Source organism: Plodia interpunctella, chromosome 6, assembly GCF_027563975.2.
Source record: "Plodia interpunctella isolate USDA-ARS_2022_Savannah chromosome 6, ilPloInte3.2, whole genome shotgun sequence".
Lineage (NCBI taxonomy): Eukaryota > Metazoa > Arthropoda > Insecta > Lepidoptera > Pyralidae > Plodia > Plodia interpunctella.
The window spans coordinates 10,445,437-10,467,079 of NC_071299.1; the positions used below are offsets into that span (position 1 = coordinate 10,445,437).

General features: G+C 38.2%; 3 protein-coding genes across 3 annotated transcripts; 1 reads left to right on the forward strand and 2 right to left on the reverse strand.

The window, feature by feature from the left end:
* Positions 1 to 403: 403 nt before the first annotated feature.
* Positions 404 to 9,882, reverse strand: LOC128670673 (uncharacterized protein). The gene is made up of 7 exons (XM_053746528.2): positions 9,567 to 9,882; positions 8,631 to 8,653; positions 8,066 to 8,229; positions 4,597 to 4,800; positions 3,085 to 3,234; positions 1,386 to 1,477; positions 404 to 656 (listed from the first exon to the last, which is right to left on the reverse strand). The coding sequence occupies exons 1-7, from the start codon at positions 9,567 to 9,569 to the stop codon at positions 492 to 494; spliced, it is 801 nt and encodes a 266-aa protein (XP_053602503.1). The 5' UTR covers positions 9,570 to 9,882; the 3' UTR covers positions 404 to 491.
* On the reverse strand, positions 5,727 to 7,837 carry LOC128670668 (uncharacterized). Its single transcript, XM_053746512.2, has 2 exons — positions 6,626 to 7,837; positions 5,727 to 6,401 (listed from the first exon to the last, which is right to left on the reverse strand). Exons 1-2 carry the CDS (start codon positions 7,737 to 7,739, stop codon positions 5,827 to 5,829), a joined length of 1,689 nt encoding a protein of 562 aa, XP_053602487.1. The 5' UTR covers positions 7,740 to 7,837; the 3' UTR covers positions 5,727 to 5,826.
* An 891-nt stretch (positions 9,883 to 10,773) lies between the features above and the next one.
* LOC128670675 (putative protein kinase C delta type homolog) lies at positions 10,774 to 21,032 on the forward strand. Its single transcript, XM_053746529.1, has 4 exons — positions 10,774 to 12,462; positions 18,304 to 18,401; positions 19,873 to 19,972; positions 20,401 to 21,032. The coding sequence occupies exons 1-4, from the start codon at positions 12,355 to 12,357 to the stop codon at positions 20,527 to 20,529; spliced, it is 435 nt and encodes a 144-aa protein (XP_053602504.1). The 5' UTR covers positions 10,774 to 12,354; the 3' UTR covers positions 20,530 to 21,032.
* The last annotated feature ends 611 nt before the right edge of the window (positions 21,033 to 21,643 follow it).

A 21,643-nucleotide genomic window follows, 5' to 3' on the forward strand; every position in this document is an offset into this window, starting at 1 on the left:
TTCATTTCCTGATACAATTTTTAACACAGCTAGCTATATACTAGTTTTCACTGTTTTATATATATAAATTTAAACTGGCGATTTGTGCATTCAAAGTTACGCCTGACGTGCTGTATTAAGGAACAGATATTGTATATATATCTCTCTTTCATCTTTGTGAGTTCCCGATTACACTCGGGGCTGTGACGTCGCGAAGCCCGGGGTCAGTGTAAAATATAAACTTTGAAATTTTAAACCGTCTATATTAAGATTGTCAGGCAACAACAGCATTCTTTAGGAGAGGGTTGACGTGAACCCTCCTTTGCTGACAACATTCTTAGTCACCTCGTACGACATTCACGGGAGGATTAGGACTGGTCCTATTTTAGGGCGGAACCACACAAAAACCAAGTAAAGAAAAAGATCAGAGAAATGGTCGGTCTATAATAGTTAAAAAATCACCACAGCGCTTACTAAATTACTTTATTTAACTAATGTCATTCTTGCTGAGGTCAGCTGCCCTCGATTTTCACGTCCAAACAGCCGTATCGATCTAGCAGCTCTTGTTTCTTCCTCCTCAGCAGCGCTTCCTCTATGTCCTTCTGCGACGGCACGGCCACGTGCGATGTGCTTCTCGATTCTTCTTCTTCCTCGTCGTCTATTCTCTTATCGTCGGGCTGGAAAATTAATGTTGTCGATTATATACACATAGTTTACGGGCATAGAAATCATGTTTTTTATTCTCTTATCGTCGAGCTGGGAAATAAATTTTGTTGATAAGTATGCAGAGGGCGAAGTGCGGGTTTGCATTTCACTTCTCGCACTGTCGAATTGATTCGAATAAAGCTAACCAATCACAGTGAGCCATTGTGACGCGACGACAACCACACCGCAATATGATTGGTTAGCTGCGTCTCACTGCGAGTCTCGATGCTGAGATGTGAACGGACAAATAAGTAATGATTTATCTGTTGTGATGAAAAAAGCTATTCTATTTTCTTCTATATAAATGTAAGCATTCATTTCATTCATCATTCATTCATACATATAACGATGCTAATACAAAAACCTTGCTAAAAATAGTATCAACTTATTATAAATGTGAAAGTTTGTGAGGACGGTTATATGTAACAAACATATGTTTGTTACTCTCTCACGCAAAATCTACAGGACCGATTATTATGAAATTCGATACACTGGTATATGACCTGGAATAACACATAGGGTAGTTTTTATTCCCACGGGAGCTATGCCCCGGGGCGCAGATAGTGAGTTATAAAAATATATTGGGTTTCTAATCTATAAGCCTGTTAAAACCAGTTTTGATGGTCCAACACACCATAACTCTGGTGAGTGATGTGTTATATTATGAACCAAAAAAAAATGTCATGTTTATGGTGACTTACGTCTTCTGGATATATGTTCTCTTCTTCTGGTAAGTCTTGGTCTTTATTCTGTTCCTTGTTCGTCTTCCACTCCTCAACAGCGCGGGCTATTGCTGCAATAAAAAAATATTAAAATTAAACTGAACAATATGAGACAAAACTTGAAAACTTGACGTTTAAGCCTTTTGGGAGCTATAATGCGATGAACTTAAATAAAACATTATAATTATCTAGGACCTGTTCCGCCAGATAATACCTGATGTGCTTGGTAGTTAGCAGTATCCAAATGTGAAACACAATTTTTAACATTAACTGTTCAATATGACTATCAAATACTTTATTAGCAAGCGGTGAAACACGCCCAAACTTTATTGCTAAATTAAATGTCAACAATAGGCCATGAGGCATTGTCTGACAGTCAAACATTGAGACCAAACATAAAAGTACAATAAAGGGACTATAAGAGTCATACCCCATTGCTCAGTAGTGCTCCGTTGCGACGACGCAACACGCTGTAGCTGTTTTCTATAAGTTTTAACACTAACGTGCGTTGACAGAAATTATGGAGTTTCGACGTACATCAACACACACAAACACGTCACAATAGTACAAATTGTACGGACAATATTGGCGTTGTTTGTCGACGGACGTCGAAATGACGGAGCGCGACTGAGCAATGAGGCACGGCTCTATAGGGTGAATTTCACGAGCGTTTCACGCCGCCGCGGGCTTACATTAGTGTTTATTAAATTGTACCATACACAGTAATCAATTTAAGTATCCTATTTTATAAATAAGTAAAGTACTGGTACAATGTAATTAAAAAATATATATTATTTAAAAAAATGTGTGACACTAACGAAACGCTACACGCCGCGTTCAAACAGTCGTGAAATTCACCCTATACCGGTTATGGGTGAATTTCATGTAGTATATAGTAGTTCTCATAGACCACCACTTGCTTCCGTTAAAGGAAACCATCGTGAGGAAACCTGCGCTCTGGTGGACAGTTCACTAGTGTGTATACGACTACCTGCCACTAGATGGAGCTAAGTCGTAGAGGTCATGTCAGATGCCTTTAGGCGACTTGAATAAAATCTGACACGCGATAACACACTTAAAATCATTTATTCAGAAATTAGGCCTTCACAGGCACTTTTTCACGTCATATTCTAAATTAAATGATGTTTACCAAAGCTACAAACTACTAGCATTTCGGAACGACCACTGAGAAGAAATGCCGAAAGAAACTCATTCAAACAGTGTTGGTCCCTATTATGCCAGAAGGGCTTACCATTTTATAAATATAAATTTATGTATAATTTTTTATCAGTAATATAACAATGTAAGTACACAATAAAGTATATGGTCAAAAGGTATACTGAAACATATTATGATTGTGATCAAGTGCTGATGAAAGGAAAATATATATACTTATATACATATATGTATAATTAACCAAACAAAAAAAACTTTTAATAAAAGATCGAGCTGACCAGTTCCCCCGGCAGCACCCGTTCATGAGTTGACGCGTGAGTCAGCCATCGCGAAGCTCAACCACAATAGAGGGAACCTCCCGACCCGATCCACGACGCCGCCACCGGTTTGACCATTTGAGTGTGCATGACATACTCGATCTCTATAATCTAACATAATAGATACCTATGTTACTTTCAAACACTTGAAGATCACTCGATATGATGATGATTAGTCGTCATACCTTCTCTCTCCTTGTCCCGCTCTAACGGCAGCAGCAGCCCATCGTCGTCGTCCCGGTAGCCGTAGTAGTCCGCATCCACGTCGCGCATGAGGTCGGCGCGCGTGCGCCGCGGCGGCGGCGGCGGCTCCTGCGAGAACAACTCCCGCACACCTACAGTACACATTACTATGTAGACAGATCAATACTCAATTCCTTAATTGCATCCTTGATGTAAGTAACAGATCTTTCTCGATATATAACTATCTGCGCCCCGAGGCTTCGCTCCCGTGGGATTTTCGGGATAAAATGTACCTACCCTTACTTTCGCATTTATAATGGCCAAAGTTAGAACGTCTTTTGTTGGGAACTGTATCCGTTTTTATAACAAATTGCCTAAATGGATTCTTGATTTGCCGAACAAAAAATTTAGAAATTATATAAAAGAAGTACTTTGTAAAAAGGCATATTACAAGTCTGATGATTATGTGGATGACAATAATGTTTGGCCCAAGCATGGTGCAGTATCCTCATAACATATGTAATTGGTTTATGATATTATTACGTACGTAATGATGTAAATTCGTCCTCCTAATTTTTAATACATGTATAAGACCTATATTTGTTAATTGACGTCCTTGGAGAAAAGGCTGCGGTGAAGTTTGTTGCGCCCCTTCTTCTTCACCTGCGCTTTGGAAGCCGGCAGTAGACTTAGTTTAAGTAATTTTTGACGTCAATAAGTGTAATATCATCCTAAATTTAATAAAGAAATTTGAATTTGAATATTAGTGGGGGGAGGGGGACCAATTGAAGAGGGGCTGACTTATCCATAATTACATAATATTGATTCAGTAAATCAATTACTTTTCTAATGATTATTAGTTTCTTTATTTGTTAATTAGTTATTATATTTCTTTCCCTAAAGTGAGAAAACATCGGCTTGGATGAACTGGGACAAAGCGGCGATCGCACTCGCTTCTTGGCTCTGTCTACCCCGTAACGGCAAAACAAAGAAAAACGTCATCCGTTCATATACAACTAACACTGGTGTCAGATTTTATTCAAGTCGTCTAAAGGCATTTGACATGACTTAAGACTATCTACCGACATCTAGTGCCAAGTAGTCACATACACACTAGTGAACTAAATTGTCCACCAATGTGCGGGTTTCCTCACGATGTCTTCCTTCACCTACTTATTTATTTTGTTGCATCACAAAATCAGCATTATAAATTACAACACATAACCAAATTGGTTCCCGCTCAGCATAATGTCACGGTTTTGAGCCGCGAAAAGTCTCCTTCGCGAGAAACAGTGAGAAACGTCTAGAAAGTACTTAATTTTCTGGTAATTTTATACAAGTCTAAGTAGTGACGTTAGACAGTGATCAATTGTCAACAAAATCAATATCACGTCTCCGAAATTTTAATAATATTTATATTTTACGCTATCTTCCCGTCTTCACAGCCCAAAATGAAACCCGAGACACGCGAAGAAGAATGATGAGACATACCCGGCAAGAAAGATAAGACATACCCGGCAAATCCTTAGCAGCCCCGAAATACTTATAGCCTCGATTCCCTGGCACTTCCTTGCCATCCTGGTCCAGCATCTTGGGTCCCACCCTGGCGTGGTCCGGGCCTCCCAACGCCTTGATCTGGACCTCCCAGTGCCGCTTCTCCCGCATCAGCTTGTTGATCTCATCGTTCAAGTCTCGTATGCGGAACTCGCCCAGACCCGCTGCGAACGGAATATATATACTTAACCCGTTATTCATAATATTAAATCATATTTAATGTATCATACTAGCGACCGGTCCCGGCTTTAACCTTCCTCAGAAATCACACTATCTATTGGTGAAAACCGTATGAAAATCCGTGCAGTAGTTTTTGAGTTTATCGCGAACAGACAGACGCGGTATTAGACTTTGTTTTATATATATATGTATGTAAGGATAATAGTTGGTATGCTTTAACTTTAAGCTAAAGTGTATTTTGTCACTATCGCACTTTAAAAAAGGCAAAACATACATGAAAATAACTTTTTTTATGAATAACAGGGTTAGATGTTACAGAGGAATAATAATGGTGACGTGCCTTAGAATGGAACCACTATGCTATTATACACTTCCGTGGATGTCGTACGAGTGACAGCTAATATGCACCGATAGCATTTCCTAAGAGGATTGACGAGAAAATAATCTTACCTCGATAAATTGAAAATCTTTATATTAAATATCTATTAATTTAGTTATCCTATAGAAGCTATCTGTGGGCGAAGGGCGGGGTGTATTTCACTTCTCACCAACGGATGTGAACCAATCACGTTGCGCCATTGTGACGCAACGACAACCACACTGCGATGCCATTGTTTCGCTGCGTCACACGTCGAATCGATTCGATGGTGAGAAGTGAAATGCAAACCCGCACTTCGCTCTCTTTTTGGTTACGGGAATATGTGTATTTAAAAGTGTTACATATTGCAAATAGATTATTTTTCAATGAGTGCTTTTAGACTGTTACCAAACGGCACTCCTATTACAGTATTCCCATTGACCTAGATTATATAATATGTCCAGTATCGTTCAGTAATCGATTGCCACAAGGAAAAGAAAAAAAAATAAATTAAACCGTTCAGTATCGGGAGAGCGCAAAAATTACAACGACTTGATAGGTATATTGTTTATTAGAAAATATATGATGTAATAAAAAACTAAAACATTGTATATATTATCTGTAAAATAGTCGTGAAGTTATGAATATTTCGTTATTTCTTCCCTTTCTTCTTTCCCTTTACTCCTTTCTTGGCGTCTTTACCCTTACCCTTCTTTTTGTCTCCCTTCCCTTTCTTACCGCTCGACTTCGCGGTCAAGTCCCCCGAGCTACACTGTTGATCTGCATTGCTTTTATCTATTGCCTTTTCTGACGGCGCTTTGGGAGTAACCAACTCTATCTCCAAATCAGTCTTCTTATCGCTCGTCTCCATTTTCTTGCCGATTTTTAAAATGAACACATCTTTTCTAGGATGCAACACTTTCTCCATATCAACCGGCACAGGGCAATTGCTTGGAGTTACGTTTATAATCCTATTATCTTTGCCAGTCTTTTCACAACCTTTGTAAGTGTATTTGAGGTTGGAAGAATACGTGTTGTTCTTGCAATCGCTGGGCATTTCGAACTGAATTTGCTCCCCTGTGTTGTATGGGGTGTCCTCGCACGAACAGAGCTCCTGTATCTTCTCGTATTTGCCGAACCTCTCCACTTTGGTGCTCTTTGGCACTCGGATTTTCAATTCGTTTGCATTAACTTTAGTGAAGATTTCGTCGTATTTAGGTTTCGTATCTGAAATATTACAAAACATTGCAGAAGGTAAAATAAAAAATAATTAAGTACTTAGTGGAAATCTCAGAAATGTAAATTTGACTTATTACCAATTTATCCCCGTCATATCCTATTTAAGCCTGGCCTTATGAATGGATTAAGAAATAGTAGCTTATAAAAAAAAAATAACAAAACTTCTTTCTTTTTTTAAGATTGGATTGACTTTGACAATTACAAAAACTTACGTGGATAACTGGAATACACAGCAGGCTCGCAGGATTTCGAGGATATCACACTCGACAACTGGGACTCGGGACTTTCGCTTCTCCGATGGGGAGCGTGCGTGCGCTTCTTGTTCATCACGTCCTCGTCCAGCAGAATCTTGCCCATGTCGTCCATCTCCACCTTTTGACACGAGTACATGGTCATTCCATTATCCTGCTTCAGTAAAAACGAAGCGCCGTGAGTCTTAGGCGCGGCGCAAAATGCCGTCGTGATCTCCTTCCCCAAAAACGACATTCGCACCGTAACTTCAATCACACCTATCGATTCTCCACTACTGTCGCTCCCACATGACAAATAATACAGATTCTTTGTAAGCGGAGTTGACGTTGTGCATATGATATTGTCATTTGGTTGTTCCTCGCTCCATTTCTTACACAATTCCTCTCTCAATGAAACAAATTCCGCCGTGAAATCCATTCGGGTCTCCCCGATCTTGGTGACACATGAGGTGCACGGCGGCTGTTTGGTCAGTTGCAAACATATTTCGAACTCTTTTATCGCGCAAATTTTGTCGTAAGTCATCGCGAATAACGTAGACTTGCCTGCGTTCAGTTTGGCCAAATTCTCGACTTTCCCCAAAGAGCCATCTAATAACACTATCGGTTGTTTGCCCAAAAATGTGGCAGTGATGACGAGGTTGTTCAGATCTACGTCAAAACATTCGCATTTCATGTGGATTTTGTTCACGACGATTTCGATCAAGAACAGGTGGTATGGGAAGTTGACGTCTATTGGTGTCTCGACATTCATCTCTCGTTTGGTTCGAGCGATGTCGTCTGACAGACTCTTTATCGAAGTTCTCAGTGCGTTAGCTTCGTTGGTGAGTATTTCCCCCATCGTTGCTATTTTCTCTATGTTGCTGCTGAGCTGTGGGGAGTGGGGACTGCTGCCTTTGGCGAGCATGTTGGCCGAGCTTGTCAGCTCGCCGACGTGTTGGCTGAGCTGCTTGCTGAGCGAGCCCATCCGACTGACTCCAGTGTCGGGGGAGTTCACGGACGGCTTGTGGCTGCCGGTCGGAGAAGCTGGCTTCGCTTCTTCGTTCTGTTTCTCGCTAGCGACTGATTCACTTTCCATTTTGAAATCTAAGGCACCGGCCGAATATTAGTTTTAACTAGAATTTCAACATTGTTTGACAAAGTTCATTATATCATGGCCACATTGATTTCGTAGAAAATGTAATGTTATGTTTTCATTTTAATTAAAACCTTTTCTGATTAACCTAGTCTATTGAAAAATAAAGAATGAACGAACATACATAAAACTAACTGATCTTGTGACTTTTCAGCCTGAATTAGCACCTCCTGGGTAGATTCAAAACAGTTCAAAGCGTCCCATCCCAGCTTTGCTCTTGTAAAAAAGAGCGCCAAGACAAAATTTTATCCTTCGCCTATTTCTCTCACCGTTTTGTATCTGTGCGACCTTCTTAGCGATCTCTCTGACAATTTGCAGCCTCCACTTCTCGGCCTGCGGCAGGTCGTTGCACTCGGACGCGAGGTAGGGCCGGCGCTCGCGCTGCCCGCCCGCCTCCTGCACCTGCGCCGCCCGCCATCGGGCCAGCGTAGTCCTGTAAATGTTATACTTATTTTATCTACTGAAGCCACAAAGCCGGAGTCAAACTTTACAATAAAATTTACAATTTTAAAAATTCAGCTACGATTTTATCTGCTCGCCTGATGTTATCCTTCTTTAAGAATGCTAACATTTGCCAAAGCTGTGTGTCCATTAGTGAACTCATAAAAAATCCATAATATTATCACAGTTGAGTACACAGATTTTGTTACCGTTTTCAGTGACTATGACTACAATGTGTAATGGTAAACTAGAATAATTTCAAATAAAATTATCTAGTCGCAAAATTTATCAATATATATATTTTTAAAAGAAATGTATAAAAATGTGATGTTGTTGCTAGTGGGTGGCTAGATAGTATGTAAACTTTATATAATTAAGAAATTATCTACTTACATAGCTTTCTCAGCGTTCCTGGCCTGTAAAACGGAAATAATACACATTAATTAGAGATTATACTTCTGTATTAATTTATTTAAAACAACTAAGAAACAATGAACTCATTAATACCTGAACTCATTATTACCTGTAAATAAATTATTCAAAGCAAATTTGTGGAAATTTCTTCTGATCAAACAGAACATACATAATATCACAGGGCTAATATAGAATATTTAGAATTTGTTACCTGTTTAGCACACCTAAATAAATAAAATAAAATTTTATCATGATAGAAGATTTAAAAATGTCATCTACCAAGCTTCTCCTTTTGATACTGTAGATCAACAGCCAGCCAACAGTCAGTTGCAGCCCAACAATTTCTTTCATTATACTTCATTTTTGTAAAGCATTCTTCAATGTTAGTGTGGTAACAGACTAGTCCTCAAGACTTTAAATAGTAGGACTCAAGTGCTCTTTTAAAATAGAGTTCAACTCTGTTTTCATTTATGAATAAGACATATTCATATTATTTATTCAAAAGTCGATAAATACACATATTTAGTCTCAAAAGGAAATAAATAAATATATCCGGACTCACACAGATTGAGCTAGCCCCAAAGTAAGTTCTAGACTTGTGTTATAGGATAATAACTCAACGATACTATATTTCATAACATAAACATCCAAGACCCGGGCCAATCAGAAAAAGATCATGACTGGGTATTGAACCCAGGACCTCTTGGTTCAGAGGCATGCACTTTACCACTGCACCACCAAGGTCGTCAAAGTATATAAATACAAAGTCAAGTAAAAGGGTCGGTAAAACGGGTCGCTATTTTTTTCCCATAATCGTAATGTTCAGTTCATCTCTGAATGCAGATTGTCATATCAAATTAAAGTTTCCCACTTTCACTTAACATAAAATTGAAGTAACAGTCTATTTTAACTTACCATTTTAACAGGTTAATAAAATTTCTTTACTGTTTTGGATTTTTAGATTGCACAGCACAGTAATGCCACTGTTATAGTTCACAATAGTACCAACTTCTTTTTCTAATATGGATGTCGCGCAAAGGATAAAGTAAAACGAGATTTTCTTATCACGTCAATCGTGATAAATAAAAGCGAACTTCACGTTGTGTTTCAGAAAAACACGGAATAAATAAGCAGAATGTCTTTAACTCTTCCTCTTCAAACAAAAGTTCAATTTCAAAACATAACCTCGAAAAGCAATTGTTGACAGCTGACAGTGACTATAGAAAGTACTCTGTGCGGTGACGGTGACTGCAGGAACATCAGAAACTTTAATGGAGACTTTCATGAAGACGACAGTGACAGCTTAAATGTTGTCAGCATCAAAAAGTACTTTAGTTTTATCGGTGATTGCCACCCAAGAATTCTCAATTCTTAAAAAAATTCTCTTAGAAACTTTCCATGAGTTCTCATACTCAAATATGTTCTTCCATAACAAAAATGAAAGTCTTTGTAATGTCGAGTTTTGGAGCCCAAACAATTCACGTTACGGTTTATAAATTTCAGATATTGACACAAAAATTCAGGTATAGGTTCAAAAGTCCAGGTTTTGGCGCAGTCACCCAGATCGCAACTCTTCCTGTGTCTTCTTCGCTTATGCACTAGCCACGTATCGCTGGTTGCTGCTGTTCCCGAGGGCATTTAAGCGGGCGAAGCTGCGGATAACAAGCTAGTTGTTATTATAATGTCATAGTAAAATGTAATAAAATATTTACTCAATTGCTATTATATTTTTACCGTCTACCATCTATGCTTTGTAGAAGTGTTTCGACGTGGAATATTTACGATTTATGGGCAATGATTCGATGACTACGCGACTACGGCGTAGCACTTATATATTCTTATTTCGGACATTTACTTTATAATAGAAACAATGTACCTAGTTATTTCCAATATAAGTTACCTAGGTACTTAATGTGACTGGCGTTCTTCCTTTGTGATAAATTTAGGTAATATAATAAAAATAAAATACGAATACCGCAAAAGTTCGTAAAATACATGTTGTTCTGTTTATTGAATTGTCATGCTCGAAATATTTCAGACGACGCCGTAAAACAAGGCAATGAAAAGAGCGGGGATTATTAAAATGTAGCTCTCCCAGCAGTCAGTCTGTCTGATCTGAACTGAAACAACGCGACGCATATCACCATTCCAAAATCCGAAAGAATTTCCAAACGATTCCGCCGACGCCGACCTATTGTTGGAATCCGTAAAGAAATAAACATTTTAGGCCATCTAAAAATATACTTTATCTTCTATCATTTATGCTGCGTAGCGTTCCGCTGGCTTGTAAAATCATTATTTTAAGCACCGTATTTTTGAGTATCGCTTATTTTCATGAGTCACGGAGCCCGTAGACACGGTGGATTGGTTGTTCAGTTCTGCGTACGGCGTAAGTGCTGAAAGTCGTGTAAAAAGTTGTATCCGCCGAGATCGCCAGGAATTCGTTTATAAATATAGTGCGGTGTGTGAGAGGTTGTGGGAATGGACAGGCGCGTCGATGTCTGTGCGGCGGAATGTCTCGCTGATTCTATGAAATACTGTTGATGTGTGTACAAGATAAATAAGGGCACAATTTGGGAGATTGTGCACTTGCCGTTATCTGGTTTAAAAAGTGTTGCCAGCTAACATATGTAATACCAACGTTTTGCTATTGGCTCTGTACTGCTCCGTGAACGTTACATTAAAATATGAAAGTAAACAACCTAACTAACCATTACAATCTATTTGAATTATTAGCATCGTAAGCGAAGATATGTTACGATGTAAAACATACCTAGATCGGAATGAGAGCTTAAGAGATAATTGACTGGATGAATGGGTTCATTATCCTGGATTAATAATATACCATAATAAAGACCACAATTCTTGTTGGAGATGAGGCATACGTCACTGACGTATTTTATTATTGTTTTGTCGTTTCAACCACTTATTGCGAAGATAACACTCATCCAAACTTTGTTTGGATATTTAATACTTACCATATAGAATTATTGTTAGCTACAAAACTGTATTCTGTAGCCATTAGCAGCTAGTGTTTTGTATATAAACATTGGAGACTGATGTACTTAACATACTGCTAAAGATAATACTAATAGTTTATTACAGTTAGAATTTAACGCATTTTGTAAGTCGCGCATTTCTACGTAACATTAAAGACAGACACAAATATTATAAAAAACAAAGATGTTGCAAAAAAGAATTGTTATTTTGAATTGAATTGCTACCTACTTAGTCTCCAAGACAGCGAATCTGTGTTATGTTTTGCTTGAAAAGAAACTGTAAACTTTGGATTTAACTATTTTGTGCTATGCTTAAACAAGCAAGAAATTGATAAATCGCATCAGAAGATCGAAGCACATCGTCCTGAAAACTGAGAACTGATACAAACGTGTGGTGTACTGAATGACACGACAGTGCATCCTTTTCTTTTGATATTGATAAAGGGCAATTTGACAAGTGATTATTAACCAAAAACACCATGAAGTTCTAAAAGGGGTGTTCGGTCGTTTCGACCCAAATGTAAGACAAGCAATTTATTTAACTAGTGTTGTTTTACGTATAAAGAACAATATTCCTACTTACATGAAGATTGCAGTTAACAGTCCTATAATGCATGCGGTCATTTCGTGCTAATGTGAAGTAACAACACAGTCAAAGTTGCGAGAGTTGCGCGAGAGTTGCGCGGCATGCGCGCGCGCGCCCCATGATATTCACGGGGGGCGCGCGCCGCCGCTCGTCGCCCGCTCCACGCGCCGCCAGCCGCGCCGCCTCGCGCCCGCGCACACATCTCGCTACGAGCTCCGCTTTCAACGTAAGTTATTATTTTTTTATCATTAAGTAACATGGTGTAAAATGTAAAACAAAGTACCTAGTTTCCCGCAGCTCCCGCTGTCTGCCTATGTATGCTTAGATCTTTAAAACTACGCAACGGACTTTGATGCTGGTTATTTTAATAGATAGAGTGATTCAAGAGGAAAGTTTAAGAGTGTAATTTATTATGGCCCGAGCAAAGCCGGGGCGGGCCGTTAGTAATGTACGCTTTACGTATGTAATCCCTACACAAACAACATTTAAATGCTAACAGTATACTATTTTCTTAGTGGTTTTTCTTCTTTACAATGCTTTCTAAATACGAACAAAAATCTGACCAAAGTTCAGCTTCGGTTTGTTTTGTTATCATAAATTTTGTTTACCAGGTTTTTTTAGGCTGATCAAAAATGTTTTACATTTTTCATATTTCATACAATCCATAACCAAAGTAATAATCGTTTTTTTATTATTATTGACCTGTAGTACCTATCCCACTGTTGGGCAAATGCCTCCTATCTTCGCTAACTTTGATTATTACAAATTATTTAATAAATTAGGTAATAGAGTAACTAATCCCAATTAATATTATAAATGCGAAAGTAAGTTTGTTTGTTACCTCTTCACGCATTATCTATTGGACCGATTGTTATGAAATTTGGTACACGGGTAGTAAATAACCTGGAATAACACATAGGGTACTTTTTATCCCGAAATTCCCACGGGAGCGAAGCCCCGGGGAGCAGCTAGTTAGTAATAGTTACCATGCTAAGATTACGCTACGCTAAACACATTGATGAAAAGTAACAAGTAAACTAGCTATGAACACGTGCTCTATCAAAACAAAAACATAAATTTACAGCGAAAAATATTTGGGACTTAAATAAAAAACATTAAAAGCTTCATGGCATATCGGATGATTGAAGAGGACAACTTTCAGCTTCCGCGCAGTTTTTGATAAATCGTCTCGCATTTACCTATTTGTTTATGTATGCAAGAGAAGTTACATATTATGCTTTTAATATTAAATCCTTCCTTTGTTTACAAGTATAATTTTCTTCTTCATAATCGTATTCCACGTGGCCGGGGGTTGTGGTCTGTGGTCATTACGTCGAAACATTCTTGGCACTATTGATAGAGTGGTTTGCCATTGCTTTCTCTATTTCACACACAAGTTAATAATCAACCAGTGTGTGGATTTCCTCACGATGTTTTCCTTCACCGGAAGCAAGTGGTGGTCGATGCAAACTACTATAAGTAAATGAGTCAGATTGACAAACAAACTCGTGTGGTACGGAGTAGGATTCGAACCTGGGACTTTTCGATCTACAGACGGGCGTCCTGGCGTACCTTTACACCACCACCGCTTTCAGTACAATTTTACTGGGAACAAAAATGTTAAATAAATTAAATAAACAAGTTTTATGATACTTAAAATATTCTCGTCGAATCTTTTCGATTGAATAGCCTAGTTCGCTATAACGTCACATTTGTGTAATGCCCACGATTCGAAACCTTGCGATTGTGGACTGCCTCGTACTGCCACTGGCTTTTGGAGAAGGAAATCATCACGCTGTCTTCTTTTTCCTCGACAACTGAACAACAGCCCTGTTGGTTTGCACCTAGCTATCACACTGTTTACAACCAACCTAACGTACATAATGAAACAGAAATAGAAATAAATTAATTCATAATATATTAATTTATTCATAATATATTAATATACATCACATAAATAAATAATAAATAAATATATTAGCACAAATCACACAGCACACATTGAGCTAGACCCAAAGTAAGTTCGAGACTTGTGTTATGGGATACTAACTCAACGATACTATATTTTATAATAAATACATATATAGATAAACATGCAAGACCCGGGCCAATCAGAAAAAGATCGTTTTCCATCATGACCCGACCGGGGATCGAACACGGGACCTCTCGGTTCAGAGGCAAGCACTTTACCACTGCGCCACCGAGGTCGTCTAGAATGAACGGATGGCGTTCATTCTAGACGACCTCTGTGGCAGGAAATATTCGAAAATTCGAAAAATTTCGACAGGAAATATTAAGTAAGTTAATATTACAAAGGTACATTAAATATGCTACAAAAGTGCAACGAAAGATTATAAAAGACCCATGACGCTGATTTTCAGAAGAAACTTATACAATTATATTATAGTTAAGATGGATGAACATTATTAATGACTGGGAGGCAAATAAAACAGAAATAACTAACAAATGCTGTCTACAACCACCTTGAATCCGAATAGAATTACTGCCGAATATCAAATCGAACAGAATCATTGCGATTGCTCGTAAACTACTGATGTTATACTCTAGTGCATCACAGTGCTGTGATGTGTTGTTACTAATGTCATTGACATGTACAGTCAAATATACGCATATTATTTTAAATCAAATCGTTCACTTAAGTGACTGAACTGAAAGTGACATCGTAGTGTATATTGTTACTAGAGATTTAGATTGTCAAATCTATACTATTATTATAAAGAGGTAAGCGTTTATGAGTTTGTATGTTTGAGGCGGGTAATCTCCGAAACTACCGAACCGATTTTAAAAATTATTTCATCATTAGAAAGGTACATTATCCAAGATTGCTATAGGCTATATTTTATCTGAAAATTCCTACAGGAGCGAAGCCCCGGGCAACATCTGGTAGCATATAAAGACCCTCTTTTTATTCTGAATTTTCCGCAGGATCGATAGTTAAGTAACTAACAAGTTACATAAATCCATCAAGCGGAAGCATTTAATTTGTATATAACAGCCTGTAAACTACAAAGTTGCATCAATTCCGTAAAGGATCCGCATCTCCATGTATCGCTCTGACGCACTGCAGTTCCATCAGTTAGTTAGGCTATTTATACCCGAGTTGGTTCGCGGTCGCGCACTCGACTCGCTTATGTTCCTTTGTTGTTACACACTAATTGCTCAGTTTGCTTTGGAATTTTAAGTATTTGTTCGAAGCGATCTTCGTTATGGTGTACTTAACCTACGAATAAATAAACATCTTTACAATTACATATTGGGTGTAACCATGATGATAAACCCATCACCGCTGTAAACATAGGGCTCAAACCACGAGGTGTCTTATGTTACTTATTTACATACTAGTTATATGTTATAATAATCTGAATTCTTTGAACAAAGCACATCATTAACCATATTTATTTTATCAATGTCATCAACCATTTTTAATGCGTGGCGCCCTGGCCTTTTGTATGCTTAGGTACCTAATGCTTGTAATCCTATAGTCAACAGCACATCAACCTACCCAAATTCATTGCAAATTCGCAGCTATTACCGCTCCATAGAGGTTCATGCAGAAACTTCATGTGCTATTAAATGTACCTAGGACTTAGGAAAGGAACCACAACACCACGAGGCTTGAGCCTTTGTTTGGTAGATACGAAGACTACTTTGATAGGTTCCAGATCTAAATCCAGGGATTAAAATAACCGCCTGTGATCAAATGGTCCCATGATGGAATCCTACACGTGCCACATAAGTTTGTATTGACCATGGATTTAGTAAACACTTCGTACAACGTACTACCTGTGTTAGTACCTACTAATTCATTACATTACAGTGTTAGTACCTACATGGCATTGACTCATTGAACCTATCAATTCCCGCGCGGTTTGATCTGACGCGATCCTATTGTCGGTCAATTGTTTTTATTATCTCCAAGATCGAAGGGTTAAAATAGTGTTCATAGAAAATAGACTCGCTTCCGATAAAATAAAAAATCTTGGCACTATTTAGGCAATAGCCTATGAGATGCCTAGGCTATACGTGCCCCTTAATCGCATCGTACGACATCCACGGGTGGATATGGAGTTATCCTTTTCTGCAGCGGCATTTCTGCTGGTAATTAATTAGCGTTAGCTAATGATTCTGTTAAGCACACTTATACAATGACTCCATCATTCACCCTTCAATCAGCAATATCATAATTTACGTCCAAACACAAAATATAAATCACAATCGATGCCCACGTGTCGACATGCCGCGTATGACAAACTGATTCAGAATTTTGGCCATCCAACATGTCCGACACAACCAGTATTTCACGGCGATAATTGCAGAATCTATGCCAGGGAATTCTAAACTAGACCTTGTACGCTTTCTACGTTCGTTTCGTGTTTGTTTCTATGTATGTGCATCTAGTATCCCCTCGATTTGGCGGCACGGAGTCGCTGATGTTGATATCATAGGGACACCGCTAGATGGCGTCGTGGTTCTGGGTATGTGATGTCACATGTTAACAGTGTTTCATTTTGCACGCAACGACAAAAAATCACGTTTAAGTTGTAAGGGTTCTATATGTCGCCGTTTCATATTCCATACTTATCTTTACCTGTGTCTAACTTTTGCAATATTAAATGAAGATTTGTTAATAACATCTAAATTCCTAGTACAACTAGGACGATAAAACATAATTCAATTAGGTATTTTACTTTACATTACGACGCTAAAATCTTCAAAGATTAAATTGTAACAGAAATAGTGTAATTAAATACAATGACAGCGTAATTTTCAAACGATTCTTGAGGAATATTGTGTTTTTCGTCTTGTTTAGCTGCGTAGACTTGGCAATCTATCAATTCTAATTACTGTCGACTGATATTAGATCTAGATACTCGATGTACTCTATCATATGTATAAAATGCCTCGATATATAGTGTGTAGTAAACAAGCTTAGTAAATAACATAAGTCACGCCATTCACGTTTTGGATTGCATTTACAACATTGATTTTTCATTCAAGCCTTACTAACAAAATATGTACCCTAAGATTGCAGCATCTGCTTCAAAATTGATTTGCAAGATTCTACCAGAGACAGTTACATTGCAAGTTAAATAAAAACTTGTAAAAAAGGTTAATACTTGTATTATCAATCTTAGGGTACATTTTTTGTTAGTAAGGCTTGAATGAAAAATCACGTGTTTAGAATATACGTTTCAGCTCAATCAGTTGAAGATATCTATCTTCAACCGATTGAGCTGAAACGTATCAGTTGAAGATATCTATCTTCAACCGATTGAGCTGAAACGTATATTGTAAACACGTTTAGTTTGGATGATAATGCATTATTATGATAAGCATGACGAGATGATGCAGGAACCACTCCAGACCCAGGAACGACTCCAGATGTGGGAACTCCACAACGGTTTCCTGCACGGGCATTATTTTTCTTGTCACACTTTGTTTTTCCTTCTGAATTACTCAAAAAATAATAAAAAAAAAACCTAAAAATCCGTTGCATAGTTTTAAATATCTAAGTCTTCCCGTTGTCTGTCTGTCCCTATGAATAAGTATATGGACAGACAGACAACGGGAAGTATGTATACCTACCATTATCATCACTATCATTGTGTAGTGATAACAGCGCACAGCACGCGTCTACGCCATCCACAATTCCATACAAAAGCCCACGCGCACACCTTCCGTCCGTAGTCGGTGCAAGACTATCCTTGCCTTTTCCCTGTATCTGTTGGTGATGAGTCCACTATAAAAAAGTTTCAGCACAAAAGTTTAAAAGTACAAAACTTTTCACTACAGCACATTAATTGAAATGAAAATAAATTGTAAATATTATTTAAATAAATTGATTATGGAGCCCATGCTAGCTAGATATCGAAAGAACCTGTGTTTCGATTCTGTAAGACGTCAAAAAACTCACGTGTCAGCAGGGTCACCAAAGCTTATCAAACCTAAACAGGTTACCGAGTCATATCAAATGTAGTCATAATACCATTTTGCTACTGCTTTGGTATAATAACAAGGTTTATAATCATTTGGTGTTCGTTTCCAGTGGCTGCCAGGTGGAAGCTGCGGAGACGCGGTCCCCGAGGTGCGTCGCTCGCGGGGCAAGGGCATCACTCAACGTCGCGGGGCTATCAAGCATCATAAGTAAGTTTTTTTGATTATTATTCTCTCTCATCCTCGCGTATTCCCGGCTACATTCGGAGCTGTGACGCCCCGAACCCTGGGCTCGCGTAAAAATCAAGCATTAGAACATTTGGCTATGCTTTTACTACCGGCTGCCTGACTGACGTCAACCGTTTTTGGGGATGCTTTTGTTGTCTATTAGATGTTAAGGCATGTGTCCCTTAGTCGCCTCGTACGATATCCACGGGCAGATTTGTAGTGGTTCTATTCTAGGGCGCGAATTATTGACCGAGCGAGGTCTACAAGTCGAGTTGGGGCAAAAATACATGTACCTCTGTATGTATGTTTGTAACGCGATAACTTACGAACCGTTGGTCCGATTTAAATGAAATTTAAAAGATATGTAGGATCTGTCAATAGAATTTTTAAGTTCGTGGGGAATCAAAATCGGTTTAGTCGTTTTTGAAATATTCACAACTTTGTAAAAACTCGTAAAAAAAATTATCGTATTCGCGAGATCTAACGTATCGCGGCGAACAACTAGTTAATTTTATTCTGAAACTTGAATAAAATGTTTTGTGATGTTTATCGATTGTCAAATGATAAAACATCATCAAAATGATGTCTGCGCCATAAACTAAATGTTACTATATCGATCGTCACGAAGGTTGGCTCACATTGGCTCCGGGCCAAGATCTCGTAAAAGAACCTAAAATAAGTGCTAAAAAAGGTATTCTTACTTCACCCTTTCCGCAACAAATCACGCCTACTTCCTCATACTCCACATACTTGGCGATTGCCCATCAGTCATGCGGGGCCGCCTACCCGATCTCATATGTCTACCTAATTGTCTCAATTTATATATTTTTTTTATATCAAAGACTATTATTTTTACCTGCGGTTTCACCCGTTTTAATTTCTCTAGAAAGGTACGTCTTTCAGCAATAAAATGAGCATCCTTTAGGTATTCTTTCCTGTACTCCTAACTAAACCAAATCTATACTATTATTATGAAGAGTATTGTGAGTTTGTATGTTTGTGGCGAGTAATCTCCGAACCGATATCAAAAATTATTTCACCATAGAAAGGTACATTATCCAAGATTACTATAGGCTATATTTTATCTCAAAATTCCCACGGGAGCGAAGCCCCGGGCAACATCTATTAATCAATACACTAGAAGTGCATACATATAAATGCATTTCAAAAAGATTTATAGAGGCACTACTACAATATGATAGGTCACATATCTTTAGTATAATCACACACGCGTTGTCCTTTCGTTCAATTGGGCCTGTTTCCGCCCTTTATCCTATGAATCACGTACATGCATTTGCGAACATGATCGAATATGTATTTGATCTACGAAACTTTAAAACAAAGTAGGTAGGTACTCTACTATTACTACTCATAATATGAACCCCATCAAGTAAACAATCAAAAGGCGCGTAAATGAACTTTATAACCTAAAATATGTTTTCCGTATTTCCAGAATCCACGAGGTGAACGGCCATCAGTTCATAGCCAAATTCTTCAGGCAGCCAATCTTCTGCGCATTCTGCAAGGAGTTCCTGTGGGGCTTCGGGAAGCAGGTGGGCAATCTGGATATTATTTAAAGTAAAAGAGTTTGGATGGAAAACAGTAACCAGGCTTTTGCAATAAGGGAAAAAATACGAGTAAAGGTTATTGAAATGTCATTTCACGCGGTCGAAGGCTAAAGGCTCTAAAAGCTAGTTAAATTATATTACTAAAGATAGGTTATTTGGGATTGTCGTTCTTTGATATCATGTAGGGGTGTCAGATTTTACACAATATAGCTTGAAATCTAATAACTATTATTTAAGTATTCCATTATTTTACGCAATTACACACAAATTATACAGAAGATTAAAAAACTTTTAAACGTGTGTGGTGTAAAAATTGCAATAAGGATATATGACAAAAAAATGTATTGAACTGAATAAAAATTATTTGAACACCGTGCATTTTGCATCGCATGTTGTTTCGTTTTTAATTTCAGGGCTATCGATGTTCGGCGTGCCAGACCGCGGTCCACAAGCGATGTCATAACAAACTGCTGGGGAAATGTCCCGGGACCAGCGACATCTCCGAAGCCACTGTTGTGAGTATTCAACCTTTAAAAAGGTAACTATTCTTTAAGGCTACCATCAAATTTTTATCAAAATCTTTTGAATAATATCGAAAACTAAACAAATTAACAGAAAATTATGCGGAGATAAAAGCTAGTTATGCTATAGGTATTATTCCATAATATAAATGCGTAAGTTTGTGTGATTACACGGGAATAACCTATCGAATAACACATAGGGTAATTTTTATCCTGAAATTCCCACGGGAGCGACGCCCTGAGCCACAGCTAATATTATATTATATATTATTTTCCATTATACAAAATGTGGTCACAATTAACGACAAGTATTTAGTGGCCACGGTTTTCTAAAAAGAAAATCACTAAAATCCTTATAAATTGTGGCAACTGTGTCCAAATAGAAACTACTTACTGGAATCCGTCGCTTACGAAACTACTTCATTTTCTCAATAAATGTATATATGCAGTGTACTATAATATCCAGTTTCCGCCTGGTTTTGACAAAAGGGGCCAAAAAGGACCCTAAAATGTCGTTTAAAATAGTTCTACCAATCTAGAAGTAGAAACTTTGTACAAAAGTCTTCATGGGTTTATAGTTTGCAACTATTTCAACCGCCAAACAGCATTGCTTGCAATTTGTGTTCTGATTCGAAGGGTAAGAGAGGCTGTGTTTTATAAGGCACTGTGGCCAAAGAGTTTAGATTAGAATATCGGCAACGCGCGTGACGCCACTGGTGATACACATGTCTACAATGACAATTTCTCGTCAGGTGGACTGCATACCTGTTTATCTGCTTGCTCTCCATATTTCTTCCTTGCAGTACCTCCGGGAGCGGTTCAAGGTGGATGTGCCGCACCGGTTCCGTCCGCACCAGTTCATGTCCCCTACTTTCTGTGATCACTGCGGCGCTCTGCTTTATGGTTTCTTCAAGCAAGGGCTCAAATGTGAAGGTAAATATCAGGTCAACCCATGTTTTAAAATAATGGTACTTAAGCCGTTTTGGCATGATAGGGACCAAGACTGTTCAAATGTTTCTTTCGGCATTCTTCTATAAGCAATGGTCGTTCCGATATGCCAGTAGTTTGTTGCTTTTGAGAAATTACTATATATATATATATATATATATAATATAAACTTTGGCATCCCAAAGTG